Raw genomic sequence first — 27,328 nt, 5'->3', positions numbered from 1 at the left:
AAAGGTTCCCGGCAGCCTTCTTGTGGGACGGGGAGTGGCACTGGCTGGCCTTGTCTATCTCCCTCTCCGGGCTGGAGGTGTTCGTCGACTGCCGACTGCTGGACAGAGTCCCCTGGAGGAACTACCCGGGCCTGGAGGTGTCCGTGGCAGGGATCACGCTCCTGGGAGGGGCCACGCAGCCCCACCTCACTCCCTTTACCGTAAGTCAAGTCGGGGCTTTTGGAGCCTGGTGCTACATTTCTCACATATCTCAGGCCCCAGCCTGAGCTCTCAGGCCCTCTGGACTCAAAGGTTGGGGTGTAACGAGGAAGAGGGTGGTGCCAATGTGGTAATGATAAAGGCTAAGTATGTGAAGGAAATAGCTAGGGGGGATATTAGTGTTATTAGTGAATATTAGTGACCACACACTGCTTATCTGTATGGTTGTCTCTCGTGTAGAGTTTAATCGCAGTTCTAACACAATATAAATGCTAATTGCTCCTGCTTGGTTCCATCTGATTCATTTATCAGCATGGTCTGTTAGATTAGGATCGCAATTACTGTAAACAGTGCAGGAGAGAGGTGACCTGTAGGGGGATTATGGCACCCCTTGATTATATTAGGTTTTCCATTTAAGTGTCACATTACACCCTCATATTAACTTGTCTATTAACAAAGTATGTGGCAGATACAGCATAGAGTATGCTAACAATTTCTCTAAAACCTGTTATGCCTATCTAGGAATGTTGTTTGGTTCAACAACTTTTCAAAGAAATAATGCATTATCATCAAACTATCATAACTGCTGATTGCAGTAGTTTCTGATGGTTAGATCATTTTGTGAGTGTGGGGGTTATGTTTGGCCTATGTTTGTCCTAGCTCTCATCTGTGTGGACACAAGCGGGTGGGTGGTCTTTAGGCTTGAGACATGATGACCATTCCTCAAGTCGACCCACGTCACGGCAATTGCCCACGCACCATATATAAACTTTGCCTTTTCCTTTGCCCAGTCCTGTTTGTTACCAAAAAGCCTTTCAAAGTTCTTTTTCAACATTTTGCGATAACAATAAACAGTCAACGTGCTTAATATATGTAGACACACAAATGGAGTAAAAGCTAGCAAGGACTTTTATTGGATGCCAATCTTCTCAGTGTCCGTTAACAGCAAACACGGTAGTGTTGTGACTTGTGGATGTGTTAGCAGTCGTGGTGCCCTGTTCTTTGCTGGATACTTTTTCTTGCTTTTTGCCGTGCGGTCATGGGTGTTGAGAGAGAGAGACTGCCCAGCACTGGCTGTCCTCCAGGCTCCGCTCTGTTTTAGCCCCAGCTGGGTGCCTCGCCTGGTGCAGAGCTGTCACGCAGCACCGAGAGACACAGCGAGAGAGAGGAAGACTTTAGCCAGCTCGTCACTCTACAGTCATGCATGGTTCCAATGTAATCCTGCTTCTCTTCTGCTGTGTAAGTGGAGACTCTTTACTGTTTTGTTTCATTATTTTATTTTTGTGTTGAACCATTTGACATATCTGTTTGGATTAGCAGTCAATAGTATCCAATTGTATTCATTAACAGTAAATATAATTTATTAGAACAGACTGTAGAAAAGTTTTGGGGCCTCAAAAACTTGCAGAACTTTAAGGGTCTATGTTATGCTGCTATGTCGATGCCAAACAATGGGGTTGTTGAATTGGTTCCTGTCTAGTTGTCCTGTCCCATTCAACCAACCGAAACAAGCTATAGCCCCACCACTGTCATTCCAAATAAATTCAGACCATCTCGTTTGACAGCCTGTCTCCTGCCCTATGCCTGTAGTAAGCTATGGGGACCAGGTCCCTGGGGCCCCTGTAGCCATCTTCATGTGGTTTGAGCAGCATGTTCCTACATACAGTGACTCAAGAGGGCCGGGATCAAGCCCCGGGGCCTTTTGGCATCTGCCTGCGAGCGGATGAGGGAGAGGCCAGATTCACACAGTCCCAGGACAGGGGCCGTAAATCAAGCCCAGGCACCCAGCAGAGTTCTAAAAAGCAGGTGCCCAGTGATATCGGTGCTTGGACTTGTGAAAGTCTCGACTGTGTTGATCCTGGGCTCAGCGTGGACTGTGAGTGTGTTTGTTAAATGTTGAGATGCTTTCAAATGGGGTAGAGCAGTTCCAGAGCAAAAGAAAAGCTTAGTCAAAATTCAAAGCTGGCATTTTCTGTCTTTCTGTGGCTTATTGATTAAAATGGATAACTGCAGTGTTCATTAACAGTGACATACAGTACACTCATTGGATACAGCTACTGATGTTTCAAATTCTGCACCGTCTGTTCTCTCACTCATTCTTATTCCTCTTTCACTGTTTCCCTGACATTGTTAATACGTGTCGTCCTTGGATACCATCTTCTCTGAGATCACAGGTTGGCTCTAATTTTAGTTGAGTCGTTAACAAAGTGGCACTATCCCAATTATACATTTACAGCAGTTAGAAACCCAACCATACAGTATGTTCCGCCTCAACAGCTACACCGGGTCCTCAATGGAACGTCTGGGGAGTGTTTGAGGTCTTCATGTGAAAGGCAAATAGCCTGCCACGTGAAAGTGAAGCCTTGTTACTGCGTTTGCACTTTGAGGCTGCCTGAGAGAGTGAGAAAGGGGTTTCCATGGACACAGAGGGTCGTTGACGGGGTCGGCGCTGGTTGACCTTGGTGTTGTCAGTCACGCAGACCGTGTGACAGCATGAGGTCTCATGCCCAGCATCATTATTTTGGCTCTTGCTTGTTTTGCTGTTTATTGCAGGAATAAACAATTAATTGATTTGGTGGTAAAAACAAACTTCATATTTGAAGTTGAAGGAAAACCTCACTCTAAAACCACAACATTCAGTTCTTAATTTAAGCAAAGTAGAAATAATACATGGGCCTTTAGAGATACGATTTCAAATTATGCAGTGTTTCATTCAGGTTGTCAACATTACCTTCCCTCATCATTTTAGCTTTCATTTGCATTATTCATTGCATGTAGACTAGAACTAGACTTTCCCTCTGAGTCTTCCTACGGTTGAATTACCATCTGTTGTCTCTCTAAGCCCCATGTTTTGCATACTGAGAGAAATGCCTCTTTACTCGTCCTTTCATGTGTATTCATTAAGCAGCCCCTAATACATCTGAAATGTGTGGAAGAGACTTTCAAGCACTTTCTCAGCAGTAATGTGCAGGATATTTTTTTCTAATGCTTGCGTTCTGTTCCAAATGTATTTTAAGAATATGATCATATTGTTTTGTTTTCTCCTTTAAACGTATGTTCCTTTTGTTTAATGTTTGTCTCCTGATCACAATTAAGCCATTTATCTCTCCAAAAGATAAACCAAGAAGTATGCCTGTGAGAAGTCCACATTTAGGTGGAAATTGCAGTTTCAAAAACTGTCAGCCATTTTAGTGTTCATACAGTTGAACTAATTAATGAAATGTGTTTAGCTAGGGTTAGCAATGGGGAAAGTAAAACTATAATGTCTTCATGTTTGTTTCTAAACATGATCTATTCCACCTCTGACTAACAGAGTAGAACATCAGAGATCCAAGCATGTTGGTAGTGGTTAGTTCAATTAAATGTCTAATATGTTTATTATGTAGAAGATAAAGAGTCATATGATTCAAAGAATTGTCTGACTCATGGTAAATAATTCTCTATCTCATCACAGGGTACAATACAGCAGATCATTTTTGTTTTGGGGGATCCTTCTGCAGCCAAGTTCTACTGTGAGCATTACAATTCCACTTGTTTCCAAGATTCAGACTCTCAGGTAAAAGAGACAATTCATACCAACTTTAACCCAGATTTTAATTAAAAATATGTAACCACAAGTTTGAATTGGCTTTGATTGCAAGACATTTGTGTGGTTGGTATTTCTTTGTTAGGCTGGTTTGGAACACTCTAAATCAAAGTAAAATTGATTTTGTAAATGATCTATAAATGTCCAAAAGACTCACATGGCTCAATATCAGCTTTAAAGTGCTGTTTTTAAACTGCAGGGCTTAAGTAAATTGCTGTAAAAAAGTGGATGTGCACGGCATTGACCAAATCCAGCTGTTTTTTCTAAGCTGCCCGCTTTCACTGCAGCACAGCCTGGAAATTTACAGCCATTTCTGCATCTGACTGTCAGGTGAAATATTGGGTCATGAAGCAGTCTGCATAGGAGTGTGAGGTTTATGAGAGGATAAAAAAAAAACCCTTTGCTTTGGCGCAAAAGCCGTCTCTCTTGAGGTCGACTTTTTTCCTCTTTGCATCTGGTCCTCCTAAACTTTTATTCGAGCCTTGAAACGTTTAGGGCTAGACTGTATACTACACACACATGCATAGTGAAATGTCTCCATATGTATCAAGTGAAAGTATTACTGTGAAAGTATTAGGATCAATGCAGGCCACAGTTTAGTATTGCATTACAGATCACAGATTCATATCTTAAAAATCGTCATTTCTAGGATTTGAAATACAATATTTAGTTGTGAATCTTTAAAACAGTTCAGCCTAAAACCTAAAAGCTTTATTCTAGAGAAGCCTTTGAAAAAATAGAAATATTTCTATTTCACCAGTTAACTTAAAGGGACACCAGGCAAGCCTGATGCTTTTTCTCTACGAAACTCCCCCTCTCTCGGTCTGAAGCTCTTTTCCTTTTCTTTGCGTCTTCAGTCAAGGGTTTTCGCTGCTTCTTCGCCGGCTCTGCCATTATACACACGTTTGCAACAATCTCTAGCGTTTCGTTAGTCTGCCTCTGTGCTGTAAACTGATCCTGCTTCGGTCGGCGGGTAGGATACACCGAACTTGCAAGTGGGATATTCTTCCTACAGACAGTACAGACAGTAGGGGCGGGCGAGAGAGCCTTCATTCGCCCCGTAATGAGTCATTTAACCATATACCGACTTACGAAGAGGATTAATTAACACGAAAACGTTGCCTGGTGTCCCTTTAAATTGACGTATTATTATTCTTCTTCTTCTTATTATTATTATTATTATTATTATTATTCAATAACTTATTATTGCTTTTTTCCCCTCATTTTCATTGTTTGTTTCTAGGCTATTGATTGAATTGACATTGTTTATCATTGCTATTCTCCTTATTATAGTCTGACTAACATTTTTATTTGTTCCCTGTTAAATTTAAGTTTTATATTGTTTTGTATTTGTATGTTGCTTTGGACAACAGCGTATCCATAACCATAACCATCCATAACCATAAATTAGCTACTGCATTTGTTTTTTCAACGTTTTTTCCCAGTGTTTCAATTCAATTCCAGTTTTGCCAAAATATTATCAAGTCTATTTTTCTTTTTCTGCTCATTGTTTTCAAGGAGGACATCTCTGGGTCTGCTGAGGAGGCAATAGGCAGGACTGAGAGCCTCATCTTTCCCAGTCTGGTCAGCTTCACAGGGAGGGAGAAAGTTGGCCACAGACAGAAGAATCCAACAACCAAGTTTTCTCTGCTAAAAGCCATTCACCAAAAGAATGGTTGGAAAGCATTTGACAACCCAGCTGAAAATAAGCCTTCCAATGCAAGTATGATGTCCAGATCCTCGACTAACTTAGTAACACAGCCAAAGAATGCAACTAGCTTGACGCCAAGTTCTCTAGGTGAGTCACAGACCCCAAATAACAGGAAAGGACATTGGCAGAGTTCTCTCCTCAGAAACAGCTCAATGGTTAAAGGGGCAGCGCAGGAGTCCGGCATGACGAAGGAGCCGCCACTGCCAGCACCTAACAGGACCTCCGGAGGACAACCACCCAAGGGAACCGTTCCTTCAACCGTTCCTCAGAAACAGCCACACAAGACAAACCTGCATCTGAAGGGCTTCAGTGGTGTCACAAATACAACATCCACGCCGTCCGTTGAATTAAGAGTCTCACAAAACAGACCAAATGTTAGCAAAGGCAAAGGTGAAACTGGGGCTGTGGAGTCTACCATTCATTCTCCCAAGGTAGAGAAAGCACAACCCGCTGAACCTACCAGGATTCCTAGCTCTGACAAGTCGGTGAGAGCTGAGCCGTCAAAAGGCACCAAATCAGTTACCAACCAGACAAACAATGAATCACCCAGAAAGGAGAATCATCCATTATTGCCTAAAACTCAAAGGACCTCCTCAGAGGGGAATAGACCCCTGGAGATTCTAGAACCTGCAAAGGCCAATGATTCAATCACCACTGGACAGATCATACTCCCTCGCCCATTAGCTGTAAACAACAGCTTTGTCCAAGTGCTAACAGAATCAACGGGGCAGTCAGACTTATCTAAGCCTGTGACTCTGAAACCTGATGCTGCTGTTACGAAAGTCTCTCTGACAGACACTTTGGCTGCAGCCTCAAATTTGCCAGAGTGGAAGCCAAAGGCAGATGGCACCTCTGTGCCAGAGAGAGGCATGTTTCAGAAGGAGCACGTCGAGACCGGTGAGCCCAGTGGTACACTCGGTTCCCCAGACAGCTGGAAACAAGCTGGCAAAGCCACGTCCGAGACAAATATGGATGCAGAGGTGACCATTCCACCCACGTTACAAACAGAAAATGCCACAGCTGAACACATAACTCAGGAGCCACCAATAGAACGGCCTGAGGGGGCCGAGAGAGAGGGGCCCTTTAAAAGGGGTCAAACAGACACGGAAACCAAACCAAAATCAGGAAGATTTCCCGACAAGAGGAAACCTGAGGTGGGTCCATGCAGTCCAGCTGTGAATGGTGTGCCATTGCCAGCGCACTGTCCCCAACGCCCTGCCAGGATACCAGGTAGAGCACTGGACGTGTGTCCGCACATCCACAATAATGGGATGCCATCCAAAATAGGATGATTTGTCACTGCAACTGGTACCAACCACTTGGAAATAATTGGCACCCAAGTGATGATAGAATTAGATAGATAGAAGCAGAATAAATAGTCTATAAACGTACTTAATCACAGTATTTCTTTTGTTATTTATGGTTAAATGCTTTTGGGTACCAACCATCATCTCTTTAATCTTATATATGACACTTAGTTTGTAGGGATATTGTCTGGTATTTTGTTGCTTTGTGTAAACTGATGAGAATTGTAAAGAAAATGAAAGGATCAGGAGAGATGGCATTATTCATAGCTCTTGCTGTCTTTGTTTAGCCTCTGGATATGCAGAAATAAGCATGATCAGACCCCTTATTTTTTTTTTTCTTCTGAAATTCAGCCCCTCATCCACCGAGAGCCAACTCTCCCCACAAAAGCCAGCACATCGGAATGGGGCCAAGAGGGCAGAGGGTAAGCAATGTGCCCATAGGCAGGGCTCTCTTGGGGGTCTCATGCAAATATGTGTTCATTGTTTTTAAGTGTCATTTAGGAAAGATATCTGACATTTGAAATCTGTGAGAAGTCTAGTAGCCATTTCATAATCACATTATTCAAATAATGAAGGAACTCACATAGATTCTCCTCCCGGAGGCAGGAAATAGATGCCATATTGATGTTTAATCCATTAATTCATTACCTATCCAACACCTGAAGTCATGTGACTGAGCCATCACACATTCATTGAATCTTTGGATTCAGTAATTAGGACAAGCACTCTTTTGTCCTCAGTTTTATTTTCATTATAGCTACTCATGACTTCTTATCATGCCTAATTAAAACCAGGCAAAATACAAGTCTGCCCATTTGATAGAGAATGATGAGACTCATTGTCTAGAGCTTAGTGTCCAGCCCTGGCAGCCACACAAGTTGGTCAGGGCATGGACGGCCTTTTGCTTCTAAGGGTCCTCATGGCAAATTGAGTTTGCGCTGAGCTGATTCGATTAAGGCCTGGAGAGGGGAGGAGGAGGCTGGTCATTTACATCTACCACTCAGGCTTTAAAAATGGAATACAGACCCATGTGTGGCACAGGGAGACAAATGATATTGGGAGAAGGGGAGGGGATGGGGGTGGGAGAAGAGACTCCTGAAGCAGGGAGGAGAGGGAGGGAGGGAGGGAGGGAGGGAGGGAGGGAGGGAGGTGCTGGGTGGAAAAATGAGACTCACACACCCTCTTCTGGTTCTCTCAGGCTACTGCAATGTGCTGGGCCAGGATCATTGCATTAGCATGGACATGGACATTTTCATATTTTTACATTAACCCTAAATTTACACCCCATATCACCAAGCAGTGGTTCACTTAGTATAATTACAGTATGTCCTGTATATAAATTAATTCTTAATTACCACATTATACAGAAAATGGATACAACTATCACCATGGAGGATTTTGTGATTCATTGATTCATCAATTCATGATCGTACATCAACATATATTCAGGATAATGTGTACAAACCTGGATATATTCTATTTTCTTATAAACAAAATAGCACACACATGGGCGGATTATGAACTTCCGGGCCCCTGGGCCCAAATGTATTAAGGGCCCTCCACTAATTGTCATATATGTGGGAGGGGGGGGTTTGGGGGTCCTCCCCCAGAATTTTTTTAATTTGTTTGATTTGATTTCCTGTGTTCTGGTGCATTTTGGGGATGGCCAATACTAAATTCAATCAGATTCATAGCCTACATCCTGATTTGTTGATATTGAGGCAATGATTCCATGCAAAGGCTTGGGCTTCAGGGCCCCCTGACCCCTTGGGCCCCTGGGCCTGGGCCCGGTAGGCCCATGCAGTGATCCATCCCTGAGCACACAGTACATTTCTAAGGCAAATGCATATTTAACTTTTTCCTTGGCTCATGCAACTTTTACTTGATGCATAGAGAGATTGAAGCTATGGTAAGTAACTGATTGCATGGTGCTGCATTATTATTTTGTTAGGGGCATCAAGGCCAACCTGGTTTGCCAGGACCACGTGGACCCAAAGGCGATAAAGTAAGATTTGTTTATATTAATGTCCATTTGATTAGATATGACAGTTCATGACAGTTATCAACTAGCCTGGGTGAACCCAGATGAACCTGTTAGCAAATTTGAATTTGCTCTACATGTCTCTCTAGAAAGGATCCAGGTTTCTGAACTTCCCTTAAACTTCCAGGGACCAGCAGTGAAATTGAATTAAAACTGGTGCATTAAACTCTTACAAAATTGTTTCAGAAGTGCAGCAAACACATTAAAATTGTTTTTTAATTGTTCATTAAATGCAGTTGTTTACTCCAATAAGTTCCAAAAAATATACTGTATAGCTGCAGCCATTGGTTGTGTTCAATGCATCTCTATCTGTCGTCATATAAAGCCCACTCCATGCTGAATAAGCATTTGTGATGAGACCCTGGGTTTTTTAATGATCCAGAAACGGGCGTCAATGGGATCCTTTCCAGACTGACCTGCAGAGCAAATTCAGGTTAACTAATACGTTCGTTTGGGTTCACCCAGGTGCGTTTCCCAAAACCATAGTTGCTAACCTGTTAGCAGCTTACTTGGTTGGCAATGGGAAAATGTTGCTAATTTAGTTGGTTTTGGGAAACGCGTCCCAACCAGGATAGTTCAGTTATTAAACATGGAACAATTACCAAGAAAATCTTGAGCTACAGATGCAAGGAGAATCATGCACAACACATCAGTTCAATAACAGATTCAGACATTTAAAGATTCCAAGTTAATGACAAATGCGTAATTCTAAATCTCAAATAGGAGTAATCATTGCTGTTTGCACCATTGCTACTAAATTACTACATTGCCTTTTGCCATAACTCTGGTAATCTCAGGACAGTTCACTCACTGCTTTGTCATGCCTCAATACTTACTCTCTTGTGTTTTTTTCGGCAGGGTTACGCAGGGCCAATGGGTCGAACCGGACGCACTGGATACAGGGGACCTATTGGGCCTCCAGGGATGCCTGCCATAATTGTATGGAGAACCTCGGAGGAGGAGTGGATCATGTTCAAGGTGAGGCCATCTATAGATCTGTTTCTCTTCTCACTTTACTGATGTAAAGGAACACTTTACATTATACAGTACATACGAAGAGTTCAGATGCAAAACCCTCTAAATCCGTCTGACCACTTTTCTTTTAAATGAGCATTTAAATTCAGGCTCCTATAGGTTTTTGCCTATAAATCGATATTTCAGACCAGGAAGAGAGTGGTATTCAGTGGGTTTAGAAGTTAAATTATTTGATTAGCGTATACTATGTGTGGAGAGCATCCCCTCACCATCTTTATCTCATTTTTGACATAGGTGGCATTTAGAGGCTTTTGCATCTGAACCCTTCATACAGTCATGTATATTGCAAAGTGTTAATTGTTCAGTGTCATTCTTTCTACCTACAGAAAACGAAGTTTTATAAAAAGCTTGTGTCGTCTTGGCCGGTAAGTATTTCCAACTGGTTTTTAATCATTTGAAAACCAGTGGTTGGGTTGCAGAATATGGTTATGAAATGGTTTTGGTTCCTCAGAGATGTTACTGGCAACTGTGGACAAATCTAAATATGTTACCAGATGGTAAATGTTTAGTTGCTAGTCTCACACTGATATGATAACTGAGATCACTTCACCTGTTTAAACCAATAGTAGGTATCTGCCATTGTGTGTGAATATATTAGCTTGTGAAACGTAATATTATTTCCTTTTGCAGATTCTGATATTTTCTGTGTTCTTACATACACTTCATGTAGCATGACATTCAACAGTGTAAGAAGCCGTCAGCTGGGATGTTGACTTTTTAATAGTCATATTAGACAAAGATATTAATAGCTTTTTAATATCAGTTTTCTCTCCTCTGCAGAGACAGAAGGGCTCCCCAGGCCCCATTGGCCCCCCTGGAGATCCCGGGCCCTTGGTAGGTGCACATGAAATATTGATTACAGGTTGGGAACAATGAATTTACTCCCTGGTCCCTTACTCCTTTCAAGGTCATCTGGGTTCATGGATTCCCATGGTGTGCGTAATAATTTAGTCCTTCACATCATTGTGAGGACTACATATAATTGTATTTTTTTAAGATATAATGTAATGCAGAGGAGTTTATGATCTGTGTGAAAATGCCACAAATTGTATGTATCCATGTGATTTCTTTTCCTTTTGATGCAGGGACCACCTGGGATTCCTGGGAAGCAGGGAAGAAAAGGAGACACCGGAAAAATCGTAGGTATCTCATTTTAGTTGTCCTCTCAAGCATCTAAAGGAAAATACAATCAAAGAAAGGGATTTCTTTTACAATAAGCCACAAAATATTGGACACTTAAATACCCCTGAGTCATTGCCTCCCCTCAGCACGTGATAGCTCATGGAGATGAACTCATGCCTCTGTCTCACCATGCCGTATTGTTGTGATATAAACTATATGATATGAACTATCTGACAAACAATGGAGAGCTGCTTATTACAGATGGAGACAATGGTGAGCTGCTTATTCTTGCAGTCCAAGTAAAATGATACCCTGGAAATCCAGAGTTCTCACACAATTTGAATTTGCTCAGCGAGTTACTCTGGCAATGCGTAATGATGCTCTTATGATGAGTAATGATTACTTATGTCCCTTGTATTGTGGGGCACCAATCACATCGGTGTATCTGATATAGGCGGGCCAGGGGCAAGCTAAATAGATGACAGTCGTAGTGTTATCCAATTGTGTCCAAGTCCGGAATCAGTCAGTCAGTAAACATTGGTCGTATAGTGTTATCGAATTGCGTGCAGTGAGATTGCATGCACCCCTCGAGTTGGGCCATTACATTATTCAAAGCCAGACCCTTAATCTTTCAGATTTGCGTCTGGAATCTCCAGGCTAGTAAAATGATGGAGTTAGATTTTTATTGCTAAATATTTGTATCAATGTTAAAATATCCGCTTTTCACTGGTCTCACCCGAAAGCCTGCCTTACCATTAAAATCAGCTTCACAATGGCCCCCTCTTCTCATATTTTACCTCTGCAAACTCTGCAGCATACAAGTGCCGGTTGCCATCTTCTCATCTGCTGCCAACTGTCCTCTCTAATCGTTTTCTTCTCAATGTCTGTTGTGCCTGTTCTCATGGTCACTTAGCCTCTATGTGCTTAGTTGTTACAAGGCTGTTCATCCATTGCTAACATGTACCGTACACTTTCAGCTGTATTTTTTGCTATACTGTTCCCCAGCTTATGACTCATTTTCATTTGGAAACGTGGAATGCTAAATGTCTGTATTATTGTTCATTTTAAACCTGCCACTGCTGTAAAAAAAAAAAACTCACTTTGTGATTCAGGAAGATGTAGATGAATACAGAGTGTCATCCAATAAGTGAGATTGAAACATACAAACAATAAGGGAGATATAGGTGGATGTGATTTAAAATGGGACAAACTGCTTTACAGAATTACAGAACCAATATGGTATGGTAGGGCTGTCAATTAATTACATACTCTGTGATTAATTAATCTAAATTAATCGCACATATTTTTGCTGTGAAAGTATTTTAAATATTTAAATTCAAATGAATCATTGAATAATCAGCATTAGTGACATTAAAGTTCAAAAACTCTTTTATTATTATTTTCACTGTTATATAAATAATGGCCATAATAATCTATGATATGACCTGATATGCTGAGGAAATAAATTCAAAAGTGCTTCGGGAAGAAGTTTTTTTTTCACATACAAGGCATTTCAGGCCACAGATATAAGGGGACACAATGAAATAAATTAACACTCCCCTCAATGTCAACACTTATTTCTTTGCATTGATGTGCGACTACAGAGTTGATGAACTCTGCAATTTGATTTGGTGATATGCAATTTCCTTGCTGCAGACATTGCAGAGGACTTTATTTTCAACACTTTATTTTTATCAACACCATCAGGCCGTTTTTTAAAAGTAAATGTTCCAATCAATGATCCAGGCAGCACGTTTTCTTCTCTCTCCTTCATTTTACAGTCTAATTTTTACTGACTAGAACGGCTCGGGGTCAAAGATCATACAGAATCGATTAATCGCTATTTTTTTTAATCAGTTATTTTTTCTCAAATTAATTAATCAAAATGAATCCGTTATTTTGACAGCCCTAGTATTTATACTACTAAAATGCCATGCCTAATATCTCAAGTAGTACTCATCTAAATACTCATCTAAATTTGAATCCAAGCACTCAAGAATACGACAATATATTTTGGCTAAATATATTGAATATAGTGAATGGTGTGGTGATTTTCTCTATGAAACCGTGACAGCAGGAGTGTTGTCAGGAGTGCTGTCCATTTGGAGTCCAAACTCCACTGCCTCTCTCTGCAGCTTGTGCATTCCCGTATGCATGCCAATGAGAGGTGCAGTCATGCCTGATTGTTCATACTGATAGTGCACGTGGTGGCCCACTGAGAGACAGATGGCCGTGTCCGCCGTGCCAGTGGTCTCCCATGACAGACACGGGTCATCCCTCCTCTGGCTAGAGATCAGTCTGGTGGTGACTGAGCAAATCCAGAAGAACTGTGTGTGAGCGTATCACTGAGATAGTAGAGGAGATAGATACAATATGTTAACAGACAACAAAAAACATCATTCAATGATGTGAGCAAAATAACAATAGTTGTTAGTTATGATGTGCACACATCATCATAAACTGAGTTTTGTGGTGCAGTGGTTCAGCAATGTATTGCAGGAATTAGTCACAAAACACATAACAGTGGTTTTATGAACAGTGATCAAAATCTTAAAACCACCCATTTCCTTTTTTTCCATTTTAGGGGAGGATCGGGCCTGTAGGGATGCCTGGTCCTCCGGGAAGACATGGACAGGAAGGAACACCTGGGAAAGATGCACCTGATGGCCTACCTGGCCCACCTGGGGAAGAGGTGAGATCCCTGTGGTGGTCAATAACAGCATGTTTGGATATTTAGAAATACAAGCTATGCACTGTGTAAGGCGGTGTACATACCGTATTTTCCGGACTATAAGTCGCACTTTTTTTCATAGTTTGGCTGGTCCTGCGATTCAGGTGCAACATATATATATTTATATATATGTTTTTTTCCCCTTCATGACACATTTTTTGACTGGTGCGACTTATAGTCCGGAAAATACGGTACTGTCTCAAAGGTGTGTTAATATTGCAAATTGGAGGATAGTTGTTTATGTATTTGTTAATCTAAAGCCAGATTTTCTGAATATTGTTCCACTGAAGCGGATATTTTCATAAAAGTCACAACAATATCGTTCAGAAGCATTAATGTGGGGTTAACGGTCCTTTCGCAAAGTGCTTCTATCCTTTCAAATATCATCCTCTCCGTCTGCCTCTCTCCTCAGGGGCCGCAGGGTTATGGAGGAGAGCGAGGCACCAAGGGGGAGCTGGGTGAGTGGGTAAGAATGGCCATGGATTTCCTTGTGGATTATTTCATCCTCTATATCTGTCTCTTGCAACCCAACCAAAAGGTCAATAGCAAGCCAAGCCCCAGAGAAATAAAGATGGGGATCTCTAACTCAAAGCTGAAAGGTCGCGTCCACTTTAAACTGACATTTCGGAGAAGCTCTACATCAACTCTTGTTGTTACAGAGGAAACATGAAAATGTAGATGGGAATGTGTCTGGCAGATTTGTTACTAGGGAGCTGGGAAGAGAGACCATAGCAATGTGATAAACGCAATTCTATCATTTGCCTTTCTAAAGTAGATTGTGTTTTTCTCTCTCAGGGTTATCAAGGTGAACCAGGGCCACAGGGGAACAGAGGAAGAAAAGGGGAGAAGGTGTGATATTCTCAGGCTTATGGGCTTATGTCGTTCTGCCCTTTCTGCCTTACTGTGTCTTATGGTTCTCCTTTATCTCCTTTCAAAGTTGTTTTGTTGTGCGTTCATAGGGGACTAAAGGAGAGAAGGGCTTCATTGGCATCACAGGGTACAATGTGAGTAGCCTGTAGCTACTTCTGGATTATAAAAGATGGTCATATAAATCATCAACCATTTGACTATTTATATGTTGTGATTGAGAACTATTTGTAATTTTAGAAACATGATATTCAAACAAACGTAACGTGCGCACATCCAAAAGTAGATGCTGGATAAAAAAAGTGATATCGTAAAAAATAGGAAGAAATATACGCACACAAGCTCCCCTTCTTTTTGTTTATTAAAGTGATGTTTCAAGCCTTAAAATCAAGTCGGAATAAACAAAAAGAAGGGGAGCTAGTGTGCGGATATTCCTTCCTATTTCTGAAGAAACATGATATTTGAAATATGTCTAAAGTAAGCTAATATTTTAGAGGTATTGTAGTGTTAGGACACTATCTTAGATAGTACCTGTTGAATTCTGTGCTCAGCTTTGCTGTGGTTTGTAGGGGATGCGTGGGCCCAGAGGACCAATTGGATTTCTCGGACCACGTGGGCCTCCTGTGAGTTTCAGCGCTCTCTTTAAAAAGGTCCCTTTAAAAAGATTATTTCGTAACACGGTACTTGACAGTATCGACATAAGAGTGACATGACATTGTCATGAACACATGACACTGTCATGACACATGAACCCTAACCCCAACCCTAACTCCAACCCTAAACCTAACCCTAACTTGTTATGACAAAAAGAGAGTGAGATGAGATGTGAAAATGAGACTTAATGACAGAAGCGTTATGTCATAAACGTTTATGACTTGTTTATGACACGTTCATGACAGTGTCATGTCACTCTTATGTCGATACTGTCAAGTAAAGTGTAACCGATTATTTTAGTCTACTATGCTGATTCATTGGTACTGTATACTAACAGTACTTGGCCTCATAGCATGGTGTTGCTGGGAATTGCCTGTCCCTTCTGCACATTATCAGCGCATGAAATTGTGTTCCTTGTGTTGTCCAAAGCCTTCACAAAGTATTTCCTTTTGTCCAGGGAGAGCCCGGCGGATCAGGTTTCCCGGGATCACCAGGACCGCCCGTACGTTTAACGATTCCTTTCAAAAACTCTCTTTTAAACACATTGAAGACCGGCTGTGTCAGTGACCTTTCACCTCCGTTTCTAGGGACACATGGGGCCTCGAGGGATAAAGGGAGTCATTGGAATCAATGGACCCCCAGTAAGATTCAGTTAAGTTTTAAAATGTTAGTGCACAATAGCTGTGGAGTGCCATCACTAAGTGGCTTTTTATTGTGTACTTCTCTTAAAAGGGTCAGCCTGGTGAACCTGGCCTTAAGGGACCTCCTGGAAAACCTGTGAGCTATTTCTTGAAGTCTTAATGTGCTTCCTAGTAATTTGGTGTTTATTTGGGTCTTTGGCTGAAATGGGTGTATTCATTTCAATTAAATATCAAGATTTGGTTGCTGTGCTTGACCAAAAGTATTTTAATGTGTATTGCTAACAAATTGGAATAAATGTTTTGCTCTTTGGATTAAAATGGGTGTATAAATGTCATCTGCATTGAAATTTGATTGCTGCACTTTATCAAAAGAAGGCTAGTATAAGTATATATACTTTTTTGATCCCGTGAGGGAAATTTGGTCTCTGCATTTAACCCAATCGGTGAATTAGTGAAACACACTTAGCACACAGTGAACAGTGAACACACAGTGAGGTGAAGCACACACTAATCCCGACGCAGTGAGCTGCCTCCTACAACGGCGGCGCTCGGGGAGCTGTGAGGGGTTAGGTGCCTTGCTCAAGGGCACTTCAGCCGCGGCCCACTGGTCGGGGCTCAAACCGGCAACCCTCCGGTCACAAGTCCAGAGTGCTAACCAGTGGGCCACGGCTGCCCACAGGCTACAGTGCATGAGTAAGAAATCAGTTAGAAAGAATTTTTCGTATTGGTATTTAGAATGTTTTTTAGTGTAAGGATACTCTTAATTGCCGTTTATCTTTCATTACATGACAGGGTGAGCCAGGTCCAGGTGGAATGATGGGATTTCCAGGGGTTCGTGGACCGCAGGTGGGAAATGAATGCTATGGACTGGACTTAGAAATACCCTCTAGTGGTGGCTTTTGGTAGTGTGTAGGATATCACAATGTCCTTGCAGATTTATGTGTGTAGCCGAGAGAATATATTATTTGATTTGTTTTATATTTGATCAATTTAACCTTTGATTACTGCTACTGCTTCTCACTGTTTTTTGATATTGTAGAGCAACTTGGGTTGTTGCCAGAACTTTAGACTTGTAGTACATATACCCAGACACACACACACACACACACACACACACACACACACACACATACGCTCACAGTATCCACTGAGTCCACTGAGATGAGCCAATAAATACGATCAAATTAATGATTTGTTTATTGAATCCTTTCTCATGTACGTATTATTAGGGGAAACCAGGATCAGATGGGCCTCCAGGACCTAAAGGGGATCCAGTAAGATATTCCTATTACAAATGTGTCTCAGTCCATCCCTGCGTATTCACATAAACTTGTGTACTCTCTCAACTCCTGTATGCTTATACAATGCTGTCTGATCATTTTAAACAGGGAGATCCAGGAATTGAAGGAGCTATTGGTGGGCCTGGCCTTCCTGGACCCAATGTGAGTACTGTATGTAATGTCTAGGAGATGTTTGACTGAAGAGGAGTGCGCAAGTGCTCAGAGAAGTGTTGTTTTAACAAACAACAAATACACAACCAAGGTGTTCAAGGCTATCAATCATAGCTAATAATCATAATTTGATTTTACTGATTGTAGGGTGCAGAAGGAAAACCAGGAAAATGTGGACCCTCAGGTGATCCAGTAAGATTACTTAAAGCAATTTTTACATTTTTATCTTGAAACATGTTGAGTTTTCAGACTTTGGCTTTGAGGTACTCATGAGGCATAGGCACAGAAAGAAACATAGAAGATTCGAAAATTAATAGTTGCAATTACCAGATATGTGAAAATGTTTTCACCATTGCAGTTAAAACAAAGCTCTCTAAAATGGGTCAAAACAGTCATCAAAAAAACTCACTAACTTGAAATGAAAGGTTAGTCCTTCAAACAGCTTCACCTCTCAGGGTCCTCCAAGGAACTGAAACAAGAATCTCTGTTTTGTCCACATCTGTTCTTTTCTAACAGGGACTCAAAGCTGAGAAGGGTGAGAAAGGTGACATCGGCCCAAAAGGAGACAAAGTGAGCCTGTTGTAGGGATGGGGGGCGAGATCACACAGAATATAGACAGAAATTTTCACCATTCATATTTATTTACTTTGCAGACACATAACAACAAGTCATCAATATACACATACAACATATATCTCAACATTTGTCCTCCGCTTTGTCCATGCACCTGTTTGTTTTCTTTTCTCTGATTATGTAACCTTGCCTATATACCTTGTCGGTTTGTTTGTACCTATGTATAAAACTGTAAAGAGTCTTTGAGTGTATAGAAAAGAGCAAAATAAATGTATTATTATTATTATTATTATTATTATTATTATTATTATTATTGTTATATCTCATGTTTGATTGTTCTGGTCTTGGTCAGGGACCTACTGGTCCTACAGGAAGAAGAGGTTTCAAAGGCAGAGGGGGTTCGTCTGGTCTTCTTGGAGCAATGGGACCAGTAGGCCTACCTGGATTACCAGGTCCACCAGTGAGTTGGACATAATTAATGTAATTTTGTAGAGAGCTTACTATGAGGCTATTTTGATTTCCCAGCATATATATGACAGCATCAATAGACAGGTTTTCATCTATATGGATATTACTTATGCTGTTAGGAGTTTTATGACCTTCAAATTTTAAACCATGAACGACTGTTATTGCCACTATAGACTCTTGAGATTTGTTAATGTTTCTTGTCTTCATCAGGGGCATGATGGCATCTTGGGAGACCAAGGTAAACAGGGAAAAGATGGGACAAAGGTAACCTGACTGAAAAACTAACTCTAAACTCTCACACCGTAATAATAAAACACAAATAAAAACTGTGCATATCTTCATTTTACTTCACTCAGAAACATGATCCTATCTCATTGTAGGGAGACAGAGGCCCTGCTGGTGGTGTAGGCATTCCTGGCCCTCGGGGAGACAAGGTGATTGACAAGCCTGACACCTTTTTGGCACAAACTCATTTCCCTGACAGATATCTTCATTCTGAGTGGCATTCTTCAGTAGCAGATAGATGCTGCTGGCAATGAGTGCTTTTTGTGTACAGCGTATTCCAGACATTTTAAAATTATATATTTCTTCAATTTACAAAGGGTCGTATTGGCCTTAGTGGATTTCCTGGGTTGCCGGGGCCGATGGTAAGTCAAGCACTAAATTTGTTTATAAATAGAGAATTATGACAACAACAGCTATCTAGATATGGATTTTTTCCTCTGAAAGTGTTGGTTATTTAAAGTGACTGTTGTAATATCTTCCTGTTGTCCCCAGGGCGAGACGGGCAAATCAGGAGAGGGAGGTCCTGAAGGAGAGCCCGGTATTAAGGTTCCTGTGTACATCAGCTTTTTACTCAGTGTCATTCTGTATTGCCCGGTATTAAGGTTCCTGTGTACATCAGCTTTTTACTAAGGGTCATTCTGTATTGCCATTGTAATATATCCTGCCTGCTGTTTCAAAGAGCTCAAACATCCAAATCTTCAAATGTCCTTAACATACAGTACTTCCCCACTGAAAAAAAACAGCTAGAAACCAGCTTATGCTGGTAACTAGTTTTAGCTGGTCTTTGCTGGGATTTTATATCCAGCTCTTGCTGGTCTTTGCTGGTGTAGCTGGTTGGGCCACTAGGTGCTGGTGTGACCATAAGGAAGCTGGTCATGCTGGTGTGACCAACCTGTCATGTGGGATAAGATGGTGTAAGATGGTTATGCTGGTGACCAGCCTGCCAAGCTTGTTGGTGTAAGAGTGTCATGCTGGTTTGCTAGAATGACCAACATAAGCTGGCATGTCCAGTTAAATCAGCAATGTAAGACCAGCAACACCAGCTAAAATGACCAGCTTGAGGTGGTATGACAAGCAAAACCAGCTGAATTACCACTGTAAGATGGGGTTTTTGCTGGTCTAGTTGGTCAACCATCATAGGGAGGTCAAACAAGCTGGTCAACCAGAAAACCACCTTAACCTGGTCAGGCTGTTTTTTTTTTTTCAGCAGGGTTTACTGATATCTTCTTGTATATTAAATGTTAAAGTCCTGAGCCTTATATATCTTGGCATGTGAGTGTATTGCTTTTTTTTATCAACAGGGAAGACCAGGAGTCCCAGGAGGCACTGGCATAAAAGGACATAAGGTGAGTTTCATCTGTGTGTCTCCACTAAATTACATTTATTTTACGATCTGCACATTCACATCTGCTACACAGTGCTCAGAATAATACTTGTTACAATGCAGAGCATTCTACTACAGACCTAGTCACCACTGCATTGGTATTCTTATAAAGATGGGCCTAGCTCCAAAAAGATGATGCCACTTTACCCATTGAGAGGGTAGTTGTATCCTATCTGGAGTCTAAAGACATCCAGCTCAGCTGAATGAGATCTAAGGTCTGTCATCTGTATGGATTAGTTTAATATTGTCCGCTTCCAAATCGCAACAGATCACTGACACAATGATAAATGGTTCCCATTGCCATCAGCCATGAAGAGATTCTGATTTAAACAAACGTCTCTCTGGATGGCTCCAAAGCCAGTAAATGGATATGTTCTTTTTGGTATTTTCCATAATTGGATTAATTGGATTACTGATGGTCTTACATATTTTGTCTATTTATAGGGACTTCAAGGTCTTTCTGGTAACCGTGGAGTTGATGGAACCCATGGACCACCTGTAAGGTTCTTTTATATACAGTACAGTATATCCTTGTGTTTTCCTGCAAGTTGAGAAATTAGTTGATATGTGACAGAGAGAAGTACAGTAGTTCTACAAACAAGACAGTACTGGCAGAATGAATTTGCATGCTATCTTTTTACGCAAGGATAGTCATACTGTATTTTTATTTGTTAAGAGACAAAGTTAGGACACCCAATATGAAAATGAACCATACATTGAATACCAACTGTTACACACCAAGCTGACAGATCTAAGATGGCTTCTTGGTCACCTCATAATTTCACGTTATTCACAAACCCCTCTGATTTGCAGGGACCTATAGGTCTGCCAGGACAAGATGGAGACACTGGACCACGGGGAGAAAAGGTAGCATTTTTCTGAAATGATCAATTACCATGGTTAGAAAATTATATGTAATTAAATGTATATACTTGTCAGATCATACAAAAGTAATGGAGTGTCACAGTGATTGAGAAAGCAATGTGAATATGATAAAGTATCAACAGGCCGCTGTCTCACATAGATTATCTTTTTTTTTTTATTAGGGAATGATGGGAAAACCAGGTCTCCCTGGAATTCAAGGTCCTGTTGGCCAAAATGTAAGTATGTCTAGCAGTTAATGAGATTAACAAATTTATCACCAAAATAAATCAGTTAGCAAGCTAGTCAACTATTATTAGCTGTTATATGTCAGCTGTTAAGTTGATGTTTCCCTAGCAAGTATTTTGGTTGTTAGCTAGCTATGTTATCTTGCTAGTTCGGATAAGACTGCGCACTGTCTCTTTAAATACACTGATCTCAGGGCCACGACAGTGTCACAGCTCCGTAATGTCAAGATCAACAGGAAGGGCAGGGTCATCAGTCATTTAGCTCATGGGGCAATCTGAATGTGTCTGCTGTCATCTCTTACATCAATGAAACTTGACATGTCATGTCTTGTGACTGATTAAGAAAATAAGAAATACCAAGTACATTCACCAGCACACAGTATGGTGAAAGTGCATGGTCATGATACATGATGATTCACTTGTAACATCTAACATATTTTCCATTCAAAGGGGGAACCAGGAATTAGGGGAGCTGTGGGTCCACCTGGAAGACCAGGGGTCAAGGTGGGTAACAAGATCTCATGAAATCAAAGAGCAGGATGGGATAGATAAAACTCCACCAAACCAAGGAGCAACAAGTAGAGAAGGTATATGAACCTTTATTATGACCCACAAAGAGTGACCACAAGACCAAACAGTGTATAACAATATGTTTGTTCAGTTTGTGTGTCTTTGTGTTTCTCAGGGTCTAAGAGGAAAACCAGGGCCAGTTGGTCCACCTGGCCATCCAGGGCCTAAGGTATGTACAGCAAGTGAATACACAATATTTATTATAGGAGAATTCTGGTGTTATCAGTCTGGGCCCAACCTTTAGATTGTTTTCTAGGTCTAAATTTCCAGTACAGACATTGGTTTCTATACCAATCAAGTCAGGACCTGTTGTCGAGTAACCATAATACAGCCCTCATGACGCAAAGGGAGTAGAAATGCGTAGAGGCCATGAAGGGTTATGAGAAGATTTTATGAACATGTATCTTTTGGAAACTAAGATTAGTTTTTAGGGGTTATTCAATGGCTGGAGTACATCTTTATAGGAACATGCCCACTGATTGTAAAAACTGGTTAGGGCTAGGTGTTAATCTGGTAAAGTCCAACACAGCTGTTGGACAACATTCCCTGCAGTTGGATATCTGTGGAGATGTACTGTAGCTAATGAGTATCCTCCTGAGAGACATTCATCCATAAGTCTTGAATACTGGGATCACATCTGTGGAAATAAAACAAATCAAACTTATTTGACAAATCAAACAAAGCAAACTGCTTAGTTACCTACGTAGGTAACTCCCAAATGACAGAAGTTGTACTCCACTGCAGCCATGTTGAAATTCCAAATGGAGGCACTCTTACTTTGTAGTTACCAACATATGAGTGATTCAATACTGGTTGTCCATAATTGACAAGACAAGCTCTCCTCTACAGCACCTTTCTGAACTGCAATCCCAGTGAAAACTGCTAGGATGTTTTCTATTTCTGGATATAGGCACACCTCCTGAATTCATTCAGAACCGCTAACCTGTCTGGAAATTTGATAGAGGATATAACAGAAAGTATATCTATAATATCAGCTCTCTACAAATTAGAATACTGGATATTGCATTTGATTGCAAAACTAACAACTGTTATTGTCTTTTTTTCATAGGGGGACAGAGGGAAGGAAGGTCAAAAGGGAAACCCTGGGAGTTCTGTACGTATGTTTGATGTGTATAGACCCTTTCATCAATAAAAACAAAAACAATGCTTGAACGTTCTATTTGGGCCCCAATCTACTTCCTCTACATTAAGATAACATATGGAATGTTAAAAAGGAAGTCTTGTGGGGCCAACTATGATGCTGATAATGGAACTCTCTTGAAAGGGTCCATTGGTAACCACACACAGTAATGCAAATTTCAACTGTTAAGAATATCAACTCCTTGATATTACTGACCTTATTTTACAGGGGCTTCAAGGACCACCAGGAGCTAAAGGGTATCCAGGACCTGCTGTAAGCATACTTTTCGTCTGTAACCACATAAACCAGGGAGTGAACACATTGTGCTCCAGTTGTAATTATGTTTTTATTTGAGACTGACCTTAAGTATTGGAAAGTATCCTGAATAGTTTGGTTTAAAACATCTTTATTGAATGACAGTGCATCCGTTTTATAGCTAGTGTGATCCCTGCCCCAGGTTGGCATTACCCCTGAGTACACTTATGATATTAGACCCAACACTAGTTTGTGTTTTGCAAATCCTTGCAGAGCCCAAGTAACTCCTGCCTAGTGTGTTTGTACTTTCTCTGGCTGGAACAGTATGTATTAATAAAGTCGTTGAAGATGATAAAGTAGAGAAATTGTTTTAGTTAAACTTCAGCCAACTTGTGACTTGGCTACATGTACATGGCTGCTGTTAAATGATATTATCAACTTGTTTGTTTTGACTCCTGCCTAGTAACATCTTAGCATGTCTGCACTTTCTGTCTCTGTCCACAAAACAAAAAATGGTATCGCTGTTTTATATAGGGTATACAAGGGAATATAGGACCATGGGGTGCGATGGGCCTTCAAGGACCTACAGGTGATGCTGGATTTCCAGGAGCGGTTGGGCCTCCTGGTGTCACAGGCTACCCAGTAGGTTATCGATTAGTCTCAATTTCTATTGGTTCAAGCCAACAAAACTGCCCAGTACATTGGATACAGCTAAAGGGATTGATGTTTACATCACTGCATTGTAAATTCTATAATTCAGGGTAAAGATGGCCTCCCAGGACCTGTTGGATCTCGAGGTGTAAAAGGCGAGAAGGTAGGTACCTAAACTTCAGACAAAAGGCCAAATTTTTATCCTTCAGCTCTGTCTTTAACTACTGACTGTAATGGTATGAAGAGAAATGCATGTTGTGTTAGCATAGTTCTGAAGTCCTCATGGTTTGTGTTCATCCAGGGATTGGCTGGACAGCTGGGTGGACAGGGAGCTGCTGGTGTCGATGGTGAGGAGGTAGATTCATTATACTGTACTGATTATTAATTTGGAAAACCCGTCAGATGGAGTTTTATCTACATACTATATCACTGATGAAGTGATGTCCAAACCTGCACAGATTTTGGTTAACTATTTCCAATTGGTCAGTTCTGTATTGATTGTGTTTGTGTGTTAAGAAATGGATGAGTGTTGTTTTGCTCCAGGGCCCAGCTGGCACAAGAGGGCCTATAGGCCCACCTGGCCCAAAAGGCTCCATAGTGAGTAAATACGATATTACGCTGATCATACACATAACCACAACTGTCATTTGAATATAATAGTTCAGAATTGTATCATTAATAAGAGTGAATGATCTATGCTCTGTTCCTGAACCCTATTGTGTTTTTGTAGGGTGAGAAGGGAAAACCTGGGCTTGTTGGTGAAAGGGGCGTCAAGGGGGTCCAAGGAGAGCGAGGCAACCAGGGACCATCTGGACCAAAAGGTCAACCAGGAAAGGAAGTGTGTAACATTTTAAAGTTAATGCGTCAGTTTAATTGCATACAGCAATTAAAATCTTTGCTGGTCTGTTGGATACACACTTTAGTTTGTTTCTGCTAGATATATCAATATAGATTTGAGATTTGAAACCAGCACGGCACATACTTGTGTATTTGACAGACAAAGCAAAACATTGTTACAGAAGCAAAAATGTTGTGAATGATGACAATTGTGCTTCTGTTGTGTCCCAGGGAAAGAGTGGTTCTCCTGGGCAAATAGGAAGACAAGGCCCTACAGGACAAAAGGTCAGCACATTTATTTTATCATCAATTAACCGATCAATTATCAATTAATCAATTAACTTTACAGGTTCTGGTTGTTTTTGTTTACTAAAATACATAGAGAGAGCATCTATTTGTACATTTTGGGGATTAAGAAACATTTTATGGAACTGTACAGGTCAATAAAGGCTCTGCTTTATAAGTCATATTGAATTATTGATACAAAACATTGGTTTAGAAATGCCATTTGATGTACACATGCAGGGTCAGGCTGGACTCAGAGGTCGGTCAGGCCTGACAGGAAGCTACGGCCCTGGTGGAGACATTGGACCAGGAGGGACTAAAGGAGAGAGAGGCCTAGCAGGTCTTAGGGTGAGTACAACCTCAATCAAGTTGGAGACCATCTAACATAGAGACAGGATATTTGGGGCAGGGACACTTAATGGCCATTGCTCAAGCTAATGGAAACCTGAAAACACTCTACCTTTGTAGAGTTTTTAAATGAAAAGATTCTGTTGATTCTGTAGGGGGAACCTGGAAGACTTGGACCCCCAGGACCAGTTGGACCAAAGGGAATAATTGTGAGCATCTATACATTTTTATGTTCTTATGTCAACGATTGCCATGACTTCAATTGGTAGGACTAGTCAAGCTTGTGGGCATATAGTCTACTGTCCCTGTGTTTTAGGGTGCACTAGGAAAAGCAGGGCCTGCTGGGAGAACTGGCTCTCGAGGACTCAAGGTCGGTTGTTTACAATTCATAAATACTTTGAAGATGACTCTGACATCAGTTGAATAAGTCTCCTGAAATTCTTACATTACAAAAATGATCTTGTTCTGCTTTTCTATGTTGGTGTTTTTGTTACTGACAACAGGGAGATCCTGGGGAGAGAGGAAGTCCTGGGATGCGTGGTCATACTGGTCAGATTGTAAGTTACCTGGCAGTTTACTATGCTGTTTTAGTCAGTAATATCACAGCCCAGGGTCTCAGAAATACTTCTCTTTTATATGTTTACTCATTAGGGCATTAATGGAATCAATGGAAAGAAAGGTGAACTTGGGACAATAGGCAAAATGGTAAGGTTCATCTTGCACAACTCTTGTACTAATAGGGCTGTTCTCAAATTATTTGTGAGCTACCATCATGGCAAAATGTAAAAATGTAAATGTAAATCAGGTTTCTAGGCCAAGTATACTTAGGAATTTGGTCTCTGCATTTATCCCATCTGTGAATTAGTGAACACACAGAGCACACAGTGAGGTGAAGCATACACTAATCTGGAGCAGTGAGCTGCCTTGTTACAGCGGCACTCGGGGAGCAGTTAGGGGTTAGGTGCCTTTCTCAAGGGCAATTCAGCCGTTCCCACTGGTCGGGGATCGAACTGGCAACCCTCCGGTTCCAAGCCCGAAGCCCTAACCAGTAGGTCACGACTGCTCCATTTGTAATTGTTACGATCTGTGTTGCTGACACTGAGTATTTCTTCTCAGGGGAAGGTAGGCCGCAGAGGTCTCACTGGCTCTGTAGGTGCGAGGGGTCGGCCAGGACCTGTTGGCCCACCTGGAGAAACAGGAAACAAAGGGAAGCGAGGGCCAAAGGTGAGTGTAAAAGAAATATGATAGTTAGGGGTTTACGTAATCTATACATCTGTACGTATCCAGGGATGTAGTGGAGGCTAAACGCAAGTAAACACAGTTTATCCACCTCTGAAATTTCAGAAATAGAGTTTATCCACCTCTCAAAAGAGTTTATTCACCAATTGCAACTTTTAACATTCAAAAATCACACTGTATTATCCACATTCACAATATGTGCACTCGCCAACACTCTAGGAACCATTTACCACTGGTATTGTTAGAAACATTGGACAATAACCTCCACCATCAACAAACATATTCTGAATGCCTTTTTTAAAAATCTAATACTGCATGGCGCAGTCCACTTCACCGTGATCACAGAATTCATAGTTTACCCACCTCTTATTTTACCACTACACCCTTGTACGTATCTGTTACCCTTTACTCAAGATGAGGTTGAATTCAGCTGTGTTCGAGCATACCTGTATCTATTGAATATAATGATTGGCTTTCAGGACCTTTAGTGAGCTACATTAGTCTTAGCAAAAAGCAGCAACGATATATGGTCTTAAAGGCTACTTCTTAATATTGGGTTATTTGTTGGATCTGATCAACGTCATTACTTTGCGTCATTCTTCACCTGTTAGGCAGAACCTTCAACTGCAGAAGGAATCAGACCTGGCGTGCATTTCGTTTGTATTATGTTTTTGTATGGTGTTCTTTGGTGACTGTTATTGTTATTTACATTTAGGGAAGTCCTGGAAGTGCAGGACTGATGGGGAACAAAGGTGCTCAGGGAAAACCAGTGAGTGAAGTTTCTGATTGGGAAAATATATAAACACTGGAGCTATTCTTGCACATACCGCCCTATTCGG

General features: G+C 41.1%; 1 protein-coding gene across 1 annotated transcript in view; it reads left to right on the top strand.

The window, feature by feature from the left end:
• si:dkey-21p1.3 (collagen alpha-1(I) chain) overlaps positions 1-27,328 on the top strand; it is a 33,459-nt gene continuing 6,131 nt past the window's right edge. Inside the window, exons 1-48 of the mRNA XM_042057790.1 lie at positions 1-200; positions 3,653-3,754; positions 5,303-6,725; positions 7,154-7,224; positions 8,754-8,807; positions 9,702-9,821; positions 10,205-10,243; positions 10,659-10,712; positions 10,964-11,017; positions 13,585-13,692; positions 14,144-14,197; positions 14,527-14,580; positions 14,691-14,735; positions 15,168-15,221; positions 15,710-15,754; positions 15,840-15,893; positions 15,985-16,029; positions 16,686-16,739; positions 17,123-17,167; positions 17,282-17,335; positions 17,492-17,536; positions 17,861-17,914; positions 18,270-18,377; positions 18,596-18,649; positions 18,766-18,819; positions 18,988-19,032; positions 19,163-19,216; positions 19,972-20,016; positions 20,499-20,552; positions 20,868-20,921; positions 21,101-21,154; positions 21,614-21,667; positions 21,849-21,902; positions 22,803-22,847; positions 23,103-23,147; positions 23,664-23,771; positions 23,890-23,943; positions 24,082-24,135; positions 24,324-24,377; positions 24,511-24,618; positions 24,849-24,902; positions 25,143-25,250; positions 25,406-25,459; positions 25,567-25,620; positions 25,754-25,807; positions 25,902-25,955; positions 26,367-26,474; positions 27,205-27,258. Of these exons, the coding sequence (XP_041913724.1) occupies positions 5,510-6,725; positions 7,154-7,224; positions 8,754-8,807; positions 9,702-9,821; positions 10,205-10,243; positions 10,659-10,712; positions 10,964-11,017; positions 13,585-13,692; positions 14,144-14,197; positions 14,527-14,580; positions 14,691-14,735; positions 15,168-15,221; positions 15,710-15,754; positions 15,840-15,893; positions 15,985-16,029; positions 16,686-16,739; positions 17,123-17,167; positions 17,282-17,335; positions 17,492-17,536; positions 17,861-17,914; positions 18,270-18,377; positions 18,596-18,649; positions 18,766-18,819; positions 18,988-19,032; positions 19,163-19,216; positions 19,972-20,016; positions 20,499-20,552; positions 20,868-20,921; positions 21,101-21,154; positions 21,614-21,667; positions 21,849-21,902; positions 22,803-22,847; positions 23,103-23,147; positions 23,664-23,771; positions 23,890-23,943; positions 24,082-24,135; positions 24,324-24,377; positions 24,511-24,618; positions 24,849-24,902; positions 25,143-25,250; positions 25,406-25,459; positions 25,567-25,620; positions 25,754-25,807; positions 25,902-25,955; positions 26,367-26,474; positions 27,205-27,258 (3,957 nt within the window). The 5' untranslated portion in view covers positions 1-200; positions 3,653-3,754; positions 5,303-5,509. The remainder of the gene's footprint in view (positions 201-3,652; positions 3,755-5,302; positions 6,726-7,153; positions 7,225-8,753; positions 8,808-9,701; positions 9,822-10,204; positions 10,244-10,658; positions 10,713-10,963; positions 11,018-13,584; positions 13,693-14,143; positions 14,198-14,526; positions 14,581-14,690; positions 14,736-15,167; positions 15,222-15,709; positions 15,755-15,839; positions 15,894-15,984; positions 16,030-16,685; positions 16,740-17,122; positions 17,168-17,281; positions 17,336-17,491; positions 17,537-17,860; positions 17,915-18,269; positions 18,378-18,595; positions 18,650-18,765; positions 18,820-18,987; positions 19,033-19,162; positions 19,217-19,971; positions 20,017-20,498; positions 20,553-20,867; positions 20,922-21,100; positions 21,155-21,613; positions 21,668-21,848; positions 21,903-22,802; positions 22,848-23,102; positions 23,148-23,663; positions 23,772-23,889; positions 23,944-24,081; positions 24,136-24,323; positions 24,378-24,510; positions 24,619-24,848; positions 24,903-25,142; positions 25,251-25,405; positions 25,460-25,566; positions 25,621-25,753; positions 25,808-25,901; positions 25,956-26,366; positions 26,475-27,204; positions 27,259-27,328) is intronic.

The sequence above is a fragment of the Alosa sapidissima genome, chromosome 12 (genome assembly GCF_018492685.1).
Source record: "Alosa sapidissima isolate fAloSap1 chromosome 12, fAloSap1.pri, whole genome shotgun sequence".
In the NCBI taxonomy this organism is placed as follows: Eukaryota; Metazoa; Chordata; class Actinopteri; order Clupeiformes; family Clupeidae; genus Alosa; species Alosa sapidissima.
Note: the sequence above shows the minus strand (reverse complement) of the source record. Positions and strands in the feature narration are given on the sequence as shown.